This window comes from Canis aureus, chromosome 16 (genome assembly GCF_053574225.1).
Source record: "Canis aureus isolate CA01 chromosome 16, VMU_Caureus_v.1.0, whole genome shotgun sequence".
Lineage (NCBI taxonomy): Eukaryota > Metazoa > Chordata > Mammalia > Carnivora > Canidae > Canis > Canis aureus.
The window spans coordinates 20,785,953-20,806,316 of record NC_135626.1 but is presented as its reverse complement, the minus strand read 5'-3'; the positions used below and the strand labels follow the sequence as shown (position 1 = coordinate 20,806,316).

At 39.3% G+C, this 20,364-nt stretch overlaps 1 protein-coding gene across 3 annotated transcripts in view; it reads left to right on the top strand.

The window, feature by feature from the left end:
* The window catches only part of MYO1D (myosin ID), a 326,058-nt gene that overhangs the window by 186,303 nt on the left and 119,391 nt on the right, over positions 1–20,364 (top strand). For 2 of the 3 annotated variants that reach the window (XM_077852148.1, XM_077852149.1), the window contains exons 18-20: positions 1,670–1,814; positions 2,350–2,454; positions 11,253–11,366. In XM_077852148.1, coding sequence (XP_077708274.1) covers positions 1,670–1,814; positions 2,350–2,454; positions 11,253–11,366 — 364 coding nt within the window. Of the gene's footprint in view, positions 1–1,669; positions 1,815–2,349; positions 2,455–11,252; positions 11,367–13,222; positions 13,400–20,364 lie in introns of those variants that run through there. The other variant, XM_077852150.1, reaches the window with a different exon arrangement.

Here is a 20,364-nt window from a genome sequence, read left to right as displayed (position 1 = left end):
TCCTCTCCTTCCACCAGGTGGACTGCTTGGCACTGAGCCACTTCACCAGTGGCTCGGTCCAGTCTACTTCAGGTCTCCAACAAGGTCTTCCTGTCTCTCAGTTCACCAACATCATTCCTATTCTTCAGGGCTGCTTACAGAGCTTTTCCTTATTTGTATATTTATTTGGTTATTTCAGTCGGAATGTAAGAGAGAAAAACAAACCTTTGAGCTCCAGTCACTGTTTTGAAGCCAGAATACATCTCAGGAAAATATAAGATGGAAGTGGTCTGACGTTCTGTGTACATACATCGGGGAAAGAGCACCACCTCTCAGTGTCAGGGGCATCTCTTCCTTGCGTCCTGGGGAAGATAGCTAGAGGACCACCAGCCTCGATTATTTCATCTGACATAGAGAAATTGTGGGTTTGTTTCCAACCCCTGCTGCAAGCTCCTGCAGCAGAAAGGAGGACATAAGTCCATGTGAGGCTGGGATAGCCCTGACAGAATAAAAGCCTCGTGCTTGTTTTGCTCAATCAGGAATAGACTGCTTCCAGTTTATGCTTTCAGTTACTTGGACCGAGCAGTCTTGGGGTCGTCTTTAAATCTCCCCTATTCTCTTGCTCCCGTGTCTTATCCATCAGCAGATCTACTGGCGTGTCCTTCAAAATACATCCAGGACCAACAGCTGTCTCTGCCTCCACCACTTCCTCCCTGATCCCAGCCACCGACCTCTCCCATGTGCCGTATGGAAAGAGCCACGGTAGCCTTCTTCCAACAGAGGAATGATTCTGTAAAGCAGGAGTCAGGATGTGTCCCTTCCTTGTTCAGAACCTCCCAGTGGCATCGAGTCTCATCCAGAGTGAAGGCCAGAGACCTGACAGTGGCCTCTGTGCTCTGTAGATCTGTCCCTGGGTTGCCCTCTGGCCTCCCCTCCTGTGCCCACACCCACCCCCTGTGCCTGCCCTCCTGCACTCCTCAGGGCTCCTTATTGGTCCTCCAACCTGCCTAGCAAGTGTATGCTTTAGAGCCTTTGCCCTGCTGTGCTCTCCCCCTGGAGAGGATGCTGTTGCCCAAATATCCATGTACCCCCCCTCACTTCTGAAGGTCTTTGCTCATCTATCCTGATCAGTGGTGCCCCACAGACTTCCCTGTATAAATAACACCCGCCCCCTGTTCCTGCCTGCCACTGGGCTCCTGTCCTTTCCTTGCCTGAATTTCTTCATAGCACTTAGCACATCACTCACACTTGGTTTGTTGTCTGTCCCCGCTTCTGGAATGTAAGCACCTAGCAGAAGGGACCTTTATCCATTTGTTTACTGCTGGGCTTCCACCACCTAGAACAGCACCTGGAGTTTAGTAAGTGCCTCGAGAGTGCTCAGTGAATGCCTTAGTGTTGGATGAAGGAAGGATTAATCTAAACTTTCTGTGCCCTGACTGTAAATGTTATAAGAACCCATGTACCACAGAGTTCTAGTCACTTCAAAACACAAATGACAAAGCAAGTTACACAAAAGTCTTTGTATATTTTAACAAGTTCTGTGTATATCTTGGAGACCTTTGGGGTGGGGGAGTTGGGGTAGCATGTAAATAGTTTGGTTTAAATTCTGCTTAATGACAGCTCAGTTATTTGGGGACATGAATGGGATTGGGTTTCTAAATCTTAATACATTTCGTTTATTCTCTTGCAGATGGAGAGCATCCCAGCTCATCAAGAGCTTGCCCGCTTCTGACCTGCCCCAGGTCAGGGCAAAGGTTGCAGCCATGGAAATGTTGAAAGGTCAAAGGGCTGACCTTGGGCTCCAGAGAGCCTGGGAAGGCAACTATCTTGCTTCGGTAGGTGGAGGAGAACAAAGTGGAATCTACTCCTGCTCCCTTTACAAAGAAAGAAAAGACTTTTTCCCCAGAAATTTGTGGAAAGAATGAGACAACTACAGAAACAAAACTTTCATGAGTGATACTAAACTAAAAGATTTTTTTGGCTTCTAGCTGTGCAATGTTTGATGTTTCCCCTGCTTTAAAAAAGGCTTGTCTGTCGCTCTGTGCCATATGTATTAGGTACACACTCCAAAACCTAATTTTTGCACATTTGAACCTTCCCTTGCATAATTCAACAGCTATTTTTAATCACCACCTTTATATTAATTATTCCCAAAGCTGCATTTCATCCTCTCTCCCATTCCTTATTTTAAAAATTTGATAGGCCCTTTGGTGGTATAACACCCCTGCAGCAGCCCACCATCTGGGATAGGAGATAAAAGTATGTGTGTGAAACCGTCTGAGTGTGGTTGTAAAGCAGGCTACTAAAAGATTGCCTTTTCATCTAAAATGCTAAGCAGAATCATTTTATCATGTTTCCTTTTTCTTTCAGAAGCCAGATACACCTCAGACTTCAGGCACTTTCGTCCCCGTTGCAAATGAACTGAAACGGAAGGACAAATACATGAATGTCCTCTTTTCCTGTCATGTCCGTAAGGTGAGACAGCCTGGAAATAGGCCTCCCTGGGGAAGAAAAGATGGATTCAGAGGACCTTAACTTAGCTGTGGCTGCAGTCAAACCTCCTACTAGCTCCAGCCCCAGCTCCACCATCAGTGAGCACCACCTGCCTGTGCTGAGGCCAGGCTGCAGTGGCTGAGGTGACTACAGCTTCAGGGTTAGGAAGTGAAGATTTGGGGTTACTGTTTCGGGGGGGGCGGGGAGAACCTCCCTGAGATCCGGAATTTGTACTTCACTGCATGGGTGTCTTTCATAGAATAACATTTCATGATCTTATAGTACTACTTGTACATGTTTTATTGCTATTTTAAAGGTAGGGAAGGAGGGAAGAAGAACATAGTCTCAAGGACAGAGAATTCAGGTGGTGGGGGAGGGGGAGTCATGTGCTGTGAATTTAGTTGTTTATCTGAGGCAAGATGTGTATGTGGACTATTACCTGCAGATGATGGCAGCCAGGCAAATGAATTGTGGAAGGCAGGCGACATAACTGGCACTTAAAAACTTTAAAATACTTGTTTTCACAAAATAGAGAAGAAATTGCAGTAATTAATAAAAAAGCATTTTGTAAAAAGTATGCAAATAAACTTCAAAATATTAATGAAATCGATGAATTTAAGAAAACTATTTCTGGGACATCTGCGTGGCTCCATCAGTTAGGCATCTGACTCTTGATTTTGGCTCAGGTTGTGATCTCAGGGTCCTGGGATCGGGCTCCATGTCAGGCTCCACATTCAGCAGGGAGTCTGCTTGAGGATTCTCTCTCCCCCAATCCCTCTGCCCCTACCATTCTTATGTTTCTAAACTCAATGAAAAATAATATTTCTTCACACTATATCTTAAATGATATAATTTTTTTTTATTTAAGTATAGTTGACACACAATGTTATATTAATTTTAGGTAAAACTAGTGATTTAACAACTCTATACGTTATGCTGTGCTCACCAACTATAGCTACCACCTGTCACCATACCACACTATCACAGTATCATTGACTATATTTCCTACGTTGTCCTTTTATTCCCGTGACTTCTTCATTCCATAACTGGAAGCCTGTTTCTCCCACACCCCTTTATGCATTTTGCCTGTCCCCCTACCCCCTTCCCTCTGGCAACCATCAGTTGGGTTTGTTCTCTGTATTTATAGGTCTGATTCTGCTTTTTATTTATTCACTTGTTCTTTTTTAGATTGCATGTATGAGTGAAATCATATGGTATTTTTCTTTCTCAGTTTGACTTCACATAATATCCTCTAGGTTCACCCATGTTGTTGCAAATGGCAAGATCTCATTGTTTTTATGGTTGCGTGATAATCTATTAAATATATCATATGTATATATTATATATATATGTAACATATATACATATATATACACTCTCTATCTTCCTTATCAGTTTATGTTTTGATGGACACGTAGCTTGCTTCCATATCTTGACTCTTAAAAATAATACTACAGTAAATACAGGAGTGCAGATATCTTTTTGAATTAGTATTCTCCTTTCCTTTGGGTAAATACCCAGTAGTGGAATTACTGGATCCATTTAGTAGTTCTATTTTTAATGTTTTAAGGAACCTCCATACTGTTTTCCACAGTGGCTGCACCAAATTATATTCCCACCAGCAGCGCACGAGGGTTCCTTTTTCTCCACGTCCTCACCAACACTTGTTATTTCTTGTCTTTGACTCTAACCATCCTGACTTGTGTGAGATCATATCTCATTGTGGCTTTGAGTTGCATTTATCTGATGCTGAGTGATGTTGAGCATCTTTTCATGTGCTTCTTGATCATCTAGATGTCTTCCTTGGAAAAATGTCTATTCAGTTCCTCTGCCCATTTTTTAATCAGATTGTTTGGGGTTTTTTGGTGTTGAGTTTAGCTAATGTCTTTTTTAGAAATTTTTCAGTTCCAAGGACATGCCAAGGTAAACTTGGTATGATTTCAGTTAAGCCCTCTTTATGCTTTGATTCTTTTTGAAACAACCACTTTCCATTATCTACAGTTATAAAATGCTCTTTAAGGTGGGAGACTTCTGCAGGTAGCTACTCTTACCCGTAGTGTGTTTTCTGTTGTTCTAATTCCCCAAGGGAACTTTATCTCTAGCCCCTGTACTGTTGACTAAAACTATAAATAGATTACCAGAAGGGTTAGGGCAAAAGCAAGGTGATAAGGAGTTTTCTTTGGTTGAGTATTTTAGCATGGGTGATAGAAGAAATAAGATGAGATTTCATCTAATACTGAATCTGTGATCCAACTTTTCTATTACTGCATGAATTTATGAGAAAGGAAAACAGTGCTCCTATGCCATAATTATTTTAATTAAGTTTGAATTTACAAATTTATTTATATATGTTAAAATTTTCTCCTTGCCATCTTGATTCTGCTAAGTTACGCAACTTAAAGCTCTCTCTTTGGTACATCATGTCCTTCCCACTCACTTGATCTGTTTTAAGGATGATTTGAGTTGCTAAAACACAAGGTAAAGATTTATGACCTGTTCTCATTACAAACTACGTTTTTATATAAAAAGGAATGCAATATGTCTTAACAGCACTTCAATAAAATTGCTGCTTTAAGGTTTTTGTCTTTTGGTTTCCAAGTTAACTCATGGACAGGGCACCTGGGTGGCTCAGATGGTTAAGCATTTGCCTTCAGCTCAGGTCATGATCCCAGAGTCCTGGAATCAAGCCCCATATCAGGCTCCCTGCTCAGCTGGCAGTCTGCATCTCCCTTTGCCCCTCACCCCATTTGTGCTCGCTCTCTCTTTCTCTCTCTCTGTCTCTCAAATAAATAAATAAAATCTTTAAAAACAAAATAGAAAACTCACGGACATAATCACAAAAAGGAAAGTACTCTCCACTTTACCACTGTGGCTGGCCTGTTGTTTTTGACTCTTGTGTGACCTCGTGAAATTATGCAACAAGCTTTTCTTTTTTCATACTCTTGTGCAACACACATATATTTTTCAATATGATTTTGCCAAAGATGAGGAACACTGCTTTTACTTATTATTCATGTTCCACTTTAGATACTGTCTAGTCTCCATACTCTAAGATGGGCACAAATGGTTAGTGTCCTCCAACATGGGTTTCATAAACCAGTGTTCTGTTGAATGTATTAATTTGTTTTTAAAAAGGATTCCTTGTATCATATGTGGGAAATACTGGGTTAAGCAGTTTAAATATGCTCTTTAAGTGCAAAATTCTCAGAGCCTTTAATATATTCACGGGTTATGAATATCCTAGGGGAGGCTGTGATCTGCAATGTTCCTCCAACCAACCTGACTTGGAACCCTTTTTTTCACAAAGCATCACATGAGGCTGGTGTTGTGCAGAACGACTTAGAAAAATGCTAATATAGGAGCTCTGCAGGCACCTTGTTTCAGGTCTTCCAACAAGGGCCAAATCCCTCTTATGGCAAAAATCATTGCTATGTGAGGTAAATAATTACTACCAACAGTAATTATTCTTTTACCACATAGAAACTACTTTACTCTTAATTACAGATACCATTTTGTCATGTTGAAAACTGAAAAATATGTTTTGGTTATTAAAAAAAATGTTTGGTAAATTGATGGATTTCTAAAACTATAAGGGAGAAGACAGTTCAAAATCTAAATTTTAGTTGGCTCTCCTACCTATAGCAGTATACCCTCCTGTGTCCTATCTTCCCTATCCTAATTTAGTTAGCTGTATATCCTACCAAAGGTAATAGTGTGTTCAAATTAATCTCTAACTTCTTTATTTACATCTTGAAAGTAGGATCTGGGGAGCAGGGATAAGGGATATATTATCACAGGTGTGCCTTCTGTTTTACTTAGGGGAGAGGTTTTAGTGTTCTTTATTGTTTTACTTTGCTTTGCTTTTCCTTCTAGTCACTGAGAAACATGACATTATAGTTGCTCAGGAATTTTTTGTGCTCAGTTTTGATTTCAGTATTACCCAAACTGAAACATCCCAATTAGCATGTAATTAATTCCTTATGTATAAAATGTCCTGTGGTTAATTCTGCCTGTTAGGGAAAGATTGACCTACAAATTGGGCATTCTCTGACTCATAAAGTAGCACTTTACAGAATCACAAGTACATTTTCTCCCGACCCCATTTATTTTCTTTATGTTTATCTTTATATGAAATTATTTTCACATTAGTTTCTTACTTATCTCAACCCCATCTGCTAGTCTCAGGTTCTTATTACAACCAAGGGCTTCATATCATTCCTTTGTATATCATCAGCAGCATATAAAGTGCTTAAAAGTGCACACTGTAATTTTCAAAAAAAAATTAACAAATTATTTAATTTTTTTTAAATGCAGGAAATGTGATTTTTTTTTAATATTTTATTTATTCACGAGAGACACAGAAAGAGAGAGAGAGAGAAAGGCAGAGACACAAGCAGAGGGAGAAGCAGGCTCCATGCAGAGAGCCCCATGTGGGACTTGATCCTGGGACTCCAGGATTATGCCCTGGGCTGAAGGCAGGCACCAAACTGCTGAGCCACCCAGGGATCCCCTCAAATCATTTAATTTAAGGAAATGCTTATCAGTAAACTTTTTCTAATTAATAGGAGTTATGTGCTGGATTTTAAAATGTAGGAAAAAATAATTCAATAACATTTTTAGATAACTAATTATGGAAAGCCCCTTTTCTCAGTGAAAGTGTGAGTCCAAAGATTTTACAAGGGTAGCTCCAACCAAGAATTACAGTGTTGCAAGTACAGACACAAATATTTCTCGTAGATCCACTTAGGATGGTTCATCTGTCCTGTAAGCATTCTGTGTACAGAGTATTGTAGTTATGGCTGCTGGTAAAGGTCTTGCCCTCCAGGAATATAGACTCTGAAGGGATAAATTAACTCTTGGAAAAGAGTCTTTATGAGATATAATAAAATATACAAATAAATCTCAACTGTTCCAACCAAAAGAATAAATAATTCCAGATGAGCAATCCATGTGCTTTTATAGAGCATGCTATGTTAGGGAGCTTTTTATTAAAGAGCTAGCTTGCTGATAGTTTTCCAGCTTCAAAAACAGCAAAGCAAGAGTCCTCAGTTCCTCTTTCTTCAGTGCAGAAATGAAGGTTTTCCAAGACCCACTGGGCAATGGGACTTAAGCTATTGAGCAAAAGTGCTTTAATTTGCTGCTTGGGAAATTTTTTTGCACATTATGTAACCTCCCCAATGTGCCACTCTGTTTTCCAGCCTGACACCTCCTATCATCAACACTGATTGGCTCATGTGGGGAAGAACACTTCTTGAAATTATCCTGCCAGATTAAAAGTGCTCTAAAAACCAGCTGATCAGCAGGATATAGTAAATGCTATTTGCCCAATTCTGTACTGGCTGCTGTGAGGTATAAGAGGAAAGCCACCATATGATAATGACCCTCAAGGAACTTCCAGTCTGGCTGGAAGACAGAATTATTGTCTGTGAAATAATAAGGCAGTAAATATGAATCTGCCCTGGATATTTGAGATGTTACAGTGTTTTGCTTATGTACTTGTATTGATATATAAGTAGATACACAGATTTGAAGTATACAGTTCAGTGAGTTTTGACTAGTGTGAACAGTCATGTAAATCACAACCCTATCCAGATAGAACATTTCCATCACTCTGTAAAGCTCCCTCACACCCCTTCCCAGCCAAGCCCTACCACCCCTAAGGCAACCACTCTTCTGATTGCCTTTACTGTAAAATAGTTTTGCTATTTCTTGACCTTCATTTAAAAAAAATCATATAGTTATGTTTTTACTTTGTTTTCAAGTAAATGTCTAAATTTTGTTTGTCACTATTTTGGTAACATATTTGTGGCCATTTTACAAGGAAAGCAGCTTTTTCATATACTTCCAATCTTCAGATAATCTGTGTAATCTTTTATAGTGGCTGAGTTACTTAGATCTATGTTTGTGAGGTTATAGTAGACTATCACAAGATTCACAAGTAGAACGTCCTATGCCGAACAGAGCTTCAACTACAAGTTTAAAAACACATTGTTCTACGTAGCTGTTTTATCAAGTATGTTCTAACAAGCATCCACAGTCTAAAACTTACAAGTGTCCTTGAAATTATTAAAACTTTACAACTACTAAATGAAAATTTTTGCCCTTTTTTGTAGAGAAGTAAGATAATAACTAAATTTCACAATGAGAAGGTACAGACTAAGGATAGATTTAACTTTATTGTCTTAGAATTTATAAACATCAGCAAACCTGCCTTGTCTGTCTTTCATTTTTAAAAAAAGCCTTTGGGAGAGGAATCTAGTCTTTTATGTTAGCAAAAGCACTTAAGCCAATAGCTCATCATATTCTCAACTATCCTGCTTTGAAAGAAAAACTCTGTGCCCTTTGGTTGTGATATTAATTTTTTTATTTCATTCTTAACTCTATATGGATCCTATATATTCCCTCTACAACTGTGTAATAGAAGGTTAGAGGAGAGAGTGTTCATATTTTTACTTTAGAAATTGTAGCAGTTTTATAATGGAATGAGAATTTAAGCAATATCTTAAAATATATAGAGATAAAAAGAAGAGAGTAGAAACCATGACATTTAAAAGAGAGAATAACATGAAGAAACCTGTCAGAAGGAACAGAGCCCTTAAAGAAATAAAGTTTAAAAAGGAGAATAGTGGGGCACCTAGCTGGCTCAGTGAGTACAGCGTATGACTCTTAATCTTGGGGTCATGAGTTCAAGCCTCACATTGGATATAAAGATTACTTTAAAAAAATCTTAAAAATAAAAAAATAAAATAAATGAAAAGGAGAATAGTGGCAGATAGAAAAACTCTTGAAAGTTAGAAAAAGGAATCCTGGATTCTGAGTGGCAGTGGACCTTGGAAACCTCTAGTCTTTGTACTCAAAGCAGGAACCCCCCTCTACCACACCCACATTAGGCATCTACCTGCGTTTCTTCGGGGTGCATTTGCTGCCTTTCCATGTAACCCATTCTTGTTTTGAATAGTAGTAATTATGGGGCATTTGTTCCATAGGCACTAGGAAGGCACTGTCCATTTTTGACCATGTAGATTTAATGACATACTCATTATTCTCTAGGGAATTTGGTCTGAAATATGCCTACCCATTGAAATAGGAAGGGGCAGAATGAGTTATCTTCAAATAGGTCTTATTTTTTTTACAGCTTTGTTGAGGTATAATCTCATACCATACTATTCACCATTTTAAAGTATACAATTCATTGGCTTTTAGTGTATTCACAGAATTGTATATCCATTACCATAATCAGCTTTCAAAAAGAAGCCCCCTACCCCTTAGCTGTCATCCTTCCAAACCCTCCACCTCCCCCCCCGCCATAGGCAACCAATAATATATTTTCTGTTTCTACAGATTTGCTTATTCTGGACATTCCATGTAAATGAAGTCATGCAATATGTGGTCCTCTGGGACTGGTTTCTTTTACATAGCATCATGTTTTTAAGGTTCATCCATGTTATGACATGTATCAATACTTATTTCTTTTGATAGACAAATTATATTCCATATTGTGAATATATCCTATTTTATTTTAAGATTTTATTTATTTATTTATTCATTCATTCATTCATTCATGAGAGACACGGAGAGAGAGAGAAGCAGGCTCCATGCAGGGAGCCTGATGTGGGACTCAATCCTGGGACTCCAGGATCACGCCCTGAGCCAAAGGCAGACGCTTAACCACTGAGCCACCCAGGGGTCCCTATATCCTATTTTATTTATCCATTTGTTATTTGATGAACATTTAGGTTGTTTCTTCTTTTTCTTTTCTTTTTTTAAGATTTTATTTATTCATGAGAGACACACACACAGAGAGGCAGAGACATAGGCAGAGGGAGAAGTAGGCTCCTTGCAGGGAGCCCAATGTGGGACTTGATCCCAGGACCCCGGGATCACGCCCTGAGCTAAAGGCAGATGCTCAACCACTGAGCCACCCACATGCCCCGGGTTGTTTCTTCTTTTTAGCTATCATGATTAATGCTGCTGTGCACATTCATGCACAAGTTTTTGTGTGAATATGTTTTCAGTTTCCTTGTGTATATACCTATGGGTGGGATTTCTGGGTCATATGGTAATTCTGTATTTAACCATTTGAGGAGCTGCCAGACCATTTTCCAAAGCAACTGCATCATTTTACATTCCCACCATTAGGGATGAGGGTTCCAATTTCTCCACATCCTGGCCAACATTTGTTATTGTCTGTCTTTTTTATTATTGTCATGCTAGTGGGGGTGAACTTGTATCTCCCTGTGGTTCTGGACATTTCCTTGATGGCTAATGATGTCAAGCATCTTTTCATGTGCTTATTGGCCATTTGTATATCTTCTCTGAAGAAATGTCTGTTCAAATTCTTTACCCATTTTTTGTCTTTTTATTATTGAGTTATATATTCTAGATACAATATATGTTCTATCCTTTTAGAGATACAAGTTCCTTATCAGAAATGTGATTTGCAAAACATTTTCTCCTTATTCCCTGGATTGTCTTTGCATTTTCTTTATAGTGTCTGGGTCACATGTTTTTAGTTCTTTAATTCTTACATGTTTTTCACGTTTTCTCTGCTAAATTATAAAATTGTGAAATTTAAATTATAAAATTCTACAAATCTGGAAACTGCTAGGCCTTTAAGATCTTTGTTCATCCTGTAGAATGGGCCTTGCATGATGCATATCTGTTAAAGAATGTGTCTCCACAACCAGCCATCTCTCCCCCTAGATAGATAATTTCCTGGTAGATCATTTGATTTCATTCTTGTTGCAATATGAGTGGCTTATTAGTTTGTTTTCTTATAGGTGAATCGATTTAGTAAGGTGGAAGACCGAGCAATTTTTGTCACTGATCGTCACCTGTATAAGATGGATCCCACTAAACAGTACAAGGTGATGAAGACTATTCCTCTATACAATGTAAGTGTTCTCTGCCTTTTTCTGAATAAAGAATTCTTAACCTGGTGTTCCTGGACCACTAATGGGTCAATAGACTGATCACTTTGGGGCTTTAAGGAGACCATGAATTCCTGAAATTTTATGCCAGTTTTATGTTTTGTACAAATGTACGATTTTCTATGAGCAGGATCCAGGGGCACCTGGCTGGCTCAGTCTGTAAAGCATGCAACCCTTGATTCAAACCACATGTTGGGTATGGAGAATACTTAAAAAAAAAGAAGAAGAAGAAGAAGAAGGAGAGGGAGAGGGAGGGGGATCCAAAGTTTCCAATAGATTAATGAAGGCAGTTTAAAAAACAAGCATAAGGACTCTGTATTAGACATGACTCTCTCTATTCTTCATCTTCTTACTGCTTAAATAGTGTGGCACATAATGTATTTTCTTATTTGTTTTCAAGAGGTTTGTTTTTATAGGGAAATGGAATTAGGTAGAAAAACAGTAGAGAATTACTTTATGAAAACATTACCTTTCTTTCAGATGTAAAATGTATGCTGTTTCCAGAAGTTCTTTTCACCAGTATGTTTTGCCTCTGATCTAAACCCACTCAGTTGTTCTCCATGGGGTTTTCAAGTTCTGTAATCATTTCTCATTTGAAATATGAAATTTGGTGGATACATCCTTGAATCTCAATATGAGATTTTTTTTTTAATTTTTCTCCTGCTGTATGTGGTCTGCTTTACAAGTGACTGTTCTAATTCTTCAGAAAGATCCTGCTGACGACTAGATCTTTTTGAGTGTGGGGTGATTTTTCTGTCTGTTAGATCCTAAGGAGAGAGATCTGTTTGTCCAATAATAGAATCTATGAGGAGTATTATTTAAAGATTATTTTAAGTCCTTTTGGTCTCTGCAAAAGGGAATAGGAAACATATTGTTTTGTAGTTTTATGTTGTTAAATCAAGAGTCCTATTGGTTGGGGGGTACAAAGAAGACAGACTATTCCTGGCTTTGCTAAATGATTTAGAGCATCACTGCAGGGTTGATTATGAGGTTGAAATTTGTCTCCATTACACTCTCCCTCCCCACCATGTACACACACATGCATCTTTCTCCCTTTCAATAGAAAGGCTAATGGATTGCAGCAAAGAAAATTATATTCTAAGACATTCTTGATTGTATATAGTCTTCTTAGCAAACGCTTGTAATCTCATATATCAATCATAGTTTAAGCCTAATAACTGCAACCTTAAAATAGGAGATGAAGAAAGATACGGGAGAAAATTAGATTTTGTCAAAGTCAAATGAAGTGTAGAACCAAACAAAAAATAAATTGTGGCCCATGTTTTATCTCTTTACTTTCTATTAAAGGAAGATCAATCAAAGCACTTGATACAAATTCAATAAATAGCTAAACAACTCTTTGAACCAAAGTTATTTCCCCAAACTACTATCCTTTTTCGTGTTGAGTGTTGTGTATTTATAGTCACCATTCCCCTTCAACATCAGCATTGTTGTTTGTGTTATTAATTATATCATATAATATAAAGATTAACAATGTTTAACAGTTGCAGTAAAGCTAAGCAATGTCAATAGAGTGGGTACACACTATCACAGCTGCTACCAGTACTCTGCCCATGTTCCCGTATATTCCCTTATCATTTCTGTGTACATCAGCCTAATTTCTGTCAGCCAGCATCCCTGACAAAAGACTGCGCTTACGCTGCCAGAACCCACTTTGCCTGTAGCTGCCCACTGTGGTAGCTGGTTTAACACTGGGCCCTGTTCTCTGTCTTCCCATCCCCAAAGCACCTCCCCACACCCTTGCCAGTGTCCCTGAACCTCCCAAATCACTCTGTATGTTTATCATTCTTTATCTCCAGGTCTGCTTTTGCGGGGGACGAACTTTGGAGGAGTGGCTGCCTCTTAGGAGAGACCAGATTGAATGGGATAGGAGACTTCCAACCATATCTATAAAAATGTTTTTGAGTCTGAAACAAATATAGCATAATATTAAGTGTCCATAGTAAAAACATGAGTCTTTGTTATTTTATTCTTTATATCTTTTTTTAAAGATTTTATTTATTTGAGAGAAAGAGAAAGTAAGACCGAGCACGAGTGGTGGGGAGGGGCAGAGGGAGAAGCAGCTTCCCAGGTGAGCAGGGAGCCTGACACGGGGCTCAGCTCCATCCAGAACCCCAGGATCATCACCTGAACCAAAGACACCAGGAACTTTTTTTAAAAGAATGATAATGCTAATGACAATAATGCAGAAAGTGGGAGGGGGAAAAGGACATGATCTCTGTTTTAACCATATTGAGTTTCAGGCAGTGGTGAAACTTGGAGATAAACATTCCACAAGTAATTGAGAGTCTAATATTGGGGGGCGGGGAATTTAGCGCTTGAGATAAAAATTTCAGAGCAGATCTGTGTATAATTGAAGGCTGAAATTATGAGTCTAGAGAGAGAAAAGAGGCAGATGATTTGAGAACATTCTCAGTTAAATGGTAGGGAAAGAATCGCTGAAGGAAATGGAGTAAGAAGGCAATCTCTCAATGGGCCTCCATTTGCTCCTCTTGTTCATGTGCTGAATGAGCTCTAGTTTCCCTTCAGCTCCATAGGTCATGAATTATTCTAGGAAAGAAAAGAACTATAAGAACACTGTGTTTCAGAACTAAGTTGGAAAATTTTCAGAAGAGTAATCGGTAAGAACAGACAGCTGAGGGTCCCACCCTTCTCCTTCTGCACAGGCTCCTTTCCTGTCTCAGTGAAGCTTTTCTGGCTCCAACAAACAGATTGTGACCATGCACTATCTTGAGTAATGTTTTGTTTTTAATGAGGATACACATGGTAGTAAGGAAGAAGAATCTCACAAAGACCCAGGAAATACCACTTTTCAGCATTTAAGGCAGTTCTACAGGACTGTGTTATCCTGTAGTGCCCTCAGCAACATGAGTGCTTAGAGAGTCTGAGTTCCTGCCATTTTCTTAGGCTCTCCTTCTCCCTGTGTGCCTTCTTACTAACAGCCACCATCCTTGCCAGACAGCACAGGCTAGTGCTAGGCTGAGGTCTAAATCAGCCAATCCAACAAACCACTGGAGTGTCATCTTGCAGTAACATATTGAACAGTCTCCAGATGAGTCCTTACCATAGCAACCAATTCTGCATGATCCACATTGGTACCGCAGTCCCTTGTCAAGCACATGTTAGTCTGTGTATCATGCTTCCTGACTCTTCCTAGTATAGCATGGATAATTACTACAGTTCATTTAGGGTATAATTGATCTCTTCCCTCTATAATCTTTGACTACTGTCCTTAGGCCCAAGTCATCTTTGGACCTTGGTCACAGATTATGCTGGGGTGGGAGAGAAGTGCTTCAAATAGGCCAGTATCCTTGGGTCCTTGGACTCTTCCCACCTACTCCTATTCCAATCTCCAGGATTCCACTCTTTATCAAACAGGACCTAAATTGTGTTCATGGATGCCCATCCTGAGTGAGAGTTTAGGTGATGCTATAGTTTGACTGTATGTCTAATCAGTTTCTAAACCTGTGTTTCACCAGTGCTTTTTGGTAGAATGTGTTTCCTTAACTGCTTCCAGCCAGCAACATGAGACCAATATTTGTTGCTTTCCTGATGCACCGTAAAAAGTACTTGACCAATTTACTATCTTTACATCCTCCAACCCATTGAACTTGTATAAAGCAGTAGCACCTAAGTTCCCCAGGCATTTAATACTAATGGGCACATCAACCACCTCCTGGAGCTCAGCTGTGATAGGGTAAGTGACTGCTTACACCCTACAAACCATGACTTTACTACATGCTGGGTGGAGAGATTCTCTTGCTTGTTGACGTGCTGCAGCCAGGGCACTGCCCATCTGAGAGCTGTTCTTACAGCATCCTCGTGCTCATTTCTTTCTGCTAGATCTTGAGGTGCAATGAACAGAGACTTCAGGAGACCTAAGTAATGGGGAGTTATACCTGAGTTAGAAGAGCAGTGCAGGAATGACCTTCATTTGGGGTTTTAGACAGCTGTAGACCAGATTGTCTCATTACAACCTTTATAGCCTCAATAACTAAAGTCTTCATTCAACAAGGGATTACTGAGGACTTATTATGAGCCAGACATGTAAGTATTATGGCATGGAAGTGTCAGAATAGTCAAAATTGCTATGCTTATGGAACTTAACATTGCAGTGGGAAGCTGCGGGCTATACGTATGTACATATGTGTATGTATGCATGTGTGTATATATACACAAACATACATCATGTAACCCATTAGGAAGGGATAAGGGAAAAAAAAGAATAGGGAAGGAAGATAGAGGATGTGAAGGGTACTGTCATTTCAAATAGGGTGATCAGGCCCCATTGAGAAGTTGACATTTGAGACTCGAAGGAGCTGAGAAATGAGCCATATGTTTACTTGGAGGAAAAGTATTAGGGCACAAGAAACAGCAAAGACACAGAGACATGAGCAGGGAGGAAAGAAAGAGCCTTCTGGCAGCTGAAAATGTTCTGCAGCTTGAGCTGGTAGTGGTTTCACTTACATATACATATGTTCAAATTCATCAGGCAGTTTCCTTGAGATTTGTGTACTCTGCTGAATGCATGTTATATACTTCAGTAAAGGGGAGGAAAAAGAAGAAAAAGAAAGAAAGCTATCTGTGAAGGAGGTTAGAGGAAGGAGGTTAAGCCAAAGAGAAAACTGAAGTAAATGAGACCCAGGGGAGATTTTGACACACGATGGTACGTGAACCACTCTCTTACAGCGTGTGAAACACATACAGTCACGTTTGCTTTCTCCTCCATCTAAAGAAGAGTACACCCCATTTCCTGGTGCTCAGAGAGGCAGCCCTCCGCTGTTCCTCAAGAGGAGAGGAAGCCACTAACTAAAGCAGGGTGGCCACCTGATTTCAGAGAAGCCAGTGACCTCGGGGATGACCCGAGGTGGAAAGATCTAATCTGTACCTCTATTATATACTTTGTTCCTAATATTGATCAGATGCGCTTTTTCTCATTTTTTCCAAGATCAGTTTCACTAGAGACCTATTTTATTGATTTCATTACCTTTTCATTAACCTCTGCTCTTGTTTTTCCTTCTCCATTCTCTAGATTTATTTTGTTGGTTCTTTTTCTAGCTTTTTGAGTTGAGGGATTATCTGCTTTCGTTTTTAAATTTTAGTTTTTAAAAATGCATTGAAGACTATAAATCTGTGCTCAGAAATGGTTTGAGCTGAATTTCTCATGTTGTAATATATGGTACTGTCATTGTTCAATTTTAATTATTTTGTCATTTCCATCATGAATTCCTCTTTGAGCATGGATGATTTAGTGGTATATTTTCAAATTATCCTGTATATGGTAATGTATGGTACATATGTGTATGTGTTTTCTGTGAGGGGAAAGGAAGTCCACAAACTTTTAAGTTCATTTACTTCTGGTGAGACCATCTGTTTCATATATATTTTAATGTATACAACACTACATGAAGGTGTTACCCTGCAGTCAACATTCTACTGCACTGTCCCTAAATTATTTTTTAAAGATAAAAGAATTCATCAGATCATTATCTGTTGTATTGTTTGTTTGTTTTTAAGATGTTATTTATTCATTTGTGATAGACATAGAGAGAGGCAGAGACATAGGCAGAGGGAGAAGCAGGCTCCATGCCGGGACCCCGATGGGGGACTCGATCCCGGGTCTCCAGGATCACGCCCTGGGCCAAAGGCAGGCACTGAACCACTGAGCCACCCAGGTTGTATTGTTCTGATCAGTTTCTGTTAACTTAAAAGCAAAACAGTTTGCAGAATTTAAAACAACATTGAGGGGATCCCTGGGTAGCTCAGTGGTTTATTGCCTGCCTTCGGCCCAGGGCGTGATCCTGGAGTCCCCGAATCGAGTCCCATGTTGGGCTCCATGCGTGGAGCCTGCTTCTCCCTCTGCCTGTGTCTCTGCCTCTCTCTCTCACTCTGTGTCTCTCATTAATAAATAAATAATTTTTTTAAAAAAATGAAAAATAAATAAAAATAAAAACAACATTTAGGGGCACCCAGGCGGCTCAGTTTGTTGAGCATCCAGATCTTGATTCTGGCTCAGGTCATGACCTCAGAGTTGTGGGATCAAGCCCTTGCATAGGGATCCTTGCTCAGTGTGGAGTCTGCTTGTCCCTTGCCCTCCGCCCTGCACCTCCCCCACTTCACTCTCTTGTGTGTGCACATGAGCTCTCTCTCTCTTTAAAATAAATAAAAATATTTTTTTAAAAAAAGAATTAAGGGCGCCTGGGTGGCTTGGTCGGTTAAGTGTCTGCCTTTGGCTCAGGTCGTGATCTCAGGGTTCTGGGATCAAGCCCCACATTGGGCTCCCTGCTCTACAGGGAACTTGGTGCTCCTTCTCCCTCTTCCTGCCATTCCCCCTGCTTGTGCTCTCTCTCTGTGTCAACTAAATAAATAAAATCTTTAAAAAAAAAGAATTAAAAACATTTGAAGAGAACTAAAATTAAAATCAAAAAGAAAAAAACTCAAGCTAACCATTTTTCATTTTATGACTTAGAAATCTTCTTCTCTGCCATTGCCCCATATTCACTCTTAAACCATCTTTCTAACAGGCCAGAACAATATTGTTAATACCTTGTGTCAACACACAAAAGTTTCGGTCCTATTTCTCTTTGTAAATGAGTGTCTGAACTAGAACTTAATATATCTTTGCTGTTGTATTCCATTTTTGGTGACAGTATCCCATGAGAAAAGACTTTCAAACTTTTTCATGAAGCTTAGGGTAATTTCAGTAAAACTGAGATGACTGGATTAGCAGACCCTTGGAATATTTTATTAGCATGTGGTCCCCCCACCACCTGTTCACATCTGGGCACATATTTTAACTTTTTCATTAAAGTGTACCCTACACACAGAAAAGTGCACAAATCTTAAGGGTAGAACTTGATGAATGGTCACAAAGTGAATTTACCCGTGTAACCATCACCAAAGTCAAGATACCAGCCATTGATAGGACTCCCAAAAGCCCCCTGCATGCTCACTTAACAACTTTCAGGTATATAATACAGTTTTATTAGTGATCATCACCACTGCTGTATAATTGTTTCCTAGAACTTACTCATCTTATAACTGAAGTTTGTGCCCTTTATCTAACATCTCTCATTTCCCATACTCTCCAGCCACTGGTAACCACCATTCCACTCTCTGTTTCTAGGAGTTCAGCTTTTTTAGATTCCACATGTAAGTGAGATCGTATAGTATCTCTTTGTCTGGTTTATTTCATTGGGCATAATGCCCTCAAGGTCCATCCTAGTTGTTGCAAATGGCAGCATTTCCTTCTTTTTCATGGCTGAATAATATTCCATTATGTATACATGTCATATCTTTATCCATTCATTTGTGGATAGATACAGATTATTTTTTATTTGCATTCCCTTATTTATGGGTCATTTGGATGCTCTTTGTGAAATGCCTGTTCAAATCTCTTGCCCATTTTTCTATTCAGTTGTCTTTTAAAAATTGATTTCTAGTTCTTTCTATATTCTGCATAAGTGCTCATGGCAGTTAAAGGTGTTGCAGATCTTTTCTCTGACTCTGACTTGACTTTTCATCCTCTGAATGATGTCTTGGAACAAAATGCTTTATGTTAAAGTAGCTCAACTTAGCTCTTTTTTTCTCTTGAGGTTGATGCTGTTTTGTTTTTGTTGTTTTGTTCCCTATCCCAAACATCATGAAGATATTCTCTTCTGGTATATTCTGTGCACTTTATTGCTTTACCTTTCACATTGACATCCACAATTCACCTAGAATTGACTTTTGAATATATGTGAGACTATAGCCCTGCATTCATGTTACCTCATGTGGATAAACAGTTGGCCTTAGCACTACTCATTCATATCCAGATTCTTTCCCTTCAATTTCACCTTCCTCCCAACATAATGTTCTCCCTAGCCACATCCATAGGAATGGAAAGAGAGCCAGGAACAGTGGTAAAGCAGATCTCATCAGAAGCAACAGCTTAATGTTTACTCATTTCCTTTGTCAAAATGTCAGATTCCTTTGGAAGTCTGACAAGTTCAAAAGTGAATGAAGCCCATACCCTGCCATGGGGCAGTCACTCCTTTACTGGGATCGGTGTGGCCATACCTGAGTCCAGTATGCCACATCTTTGGATTCACCTAGAAAAAGCTGAAGTCTGTATTTTATGTAAGTCCCAGATTATTGAATGCTGTGCAAGCCAAATAAAACACCTCTGTAGACCCTAGTCAGCCTGCAGGTCACCTATTTGTTACTCCTATTAAGAAAAAAAAAAAAAAGTCTTTTCTTGTCATGTGTTATTTTAAATGAGCCAAACCCACGTGTCTTGGCCTCTTCCATGTCAAATTTTAAAATTCTAAAATCTACATTATATTTTATTCTAGATTTTATGTAGCAGAAACAGTAGAAACACTAACCATTTCTCACTTATAAAAAACTGTAATTGGATGTGAGTTTTAGAGGGATACGTTTTCTACTTCAATTAGCAAGGAAGGAGAGAAAGAAAGGAAATCTTTAGTAGAGGTGTCTTTCTTGTCTTGAGAACTTCCTGCCTCCTCAGTGCTCAATTGTAATCCCATCCCTCTGACTTTGTAATATAAAATTTTTCAAATGTATAGAGAGGTTGAAAGAATAGTACAGGGAATCCCCTAAGGCCTTCCACCTAGATTCAATGAGTGTTTATTTTTTGCTGTATTTCTTTCATCTCTCTTTCATGACACTTTGCCACTAAAATAACCCTGTATGCATTCTCCTAAGAACAAGGAGTTTCTTTTCTTTTTTTTTTAAGATTTTTTTAAGATTTTTAAGATTTTAAGATTTTATTCATAATAGAGAGAGAGAGAGAGAGAGAGAGAGATTGAGGCAGAGACACAGGCAGAGGGAGAAGCAGGCTCCATGCCGGGAGCCCGACATGGGACTTGATCCCGGGACTCCAGGATCGCGCCCTGGGCCAAAGGCAGGCGCTAAACTGCTGAGCCACCCAGGGATCCCC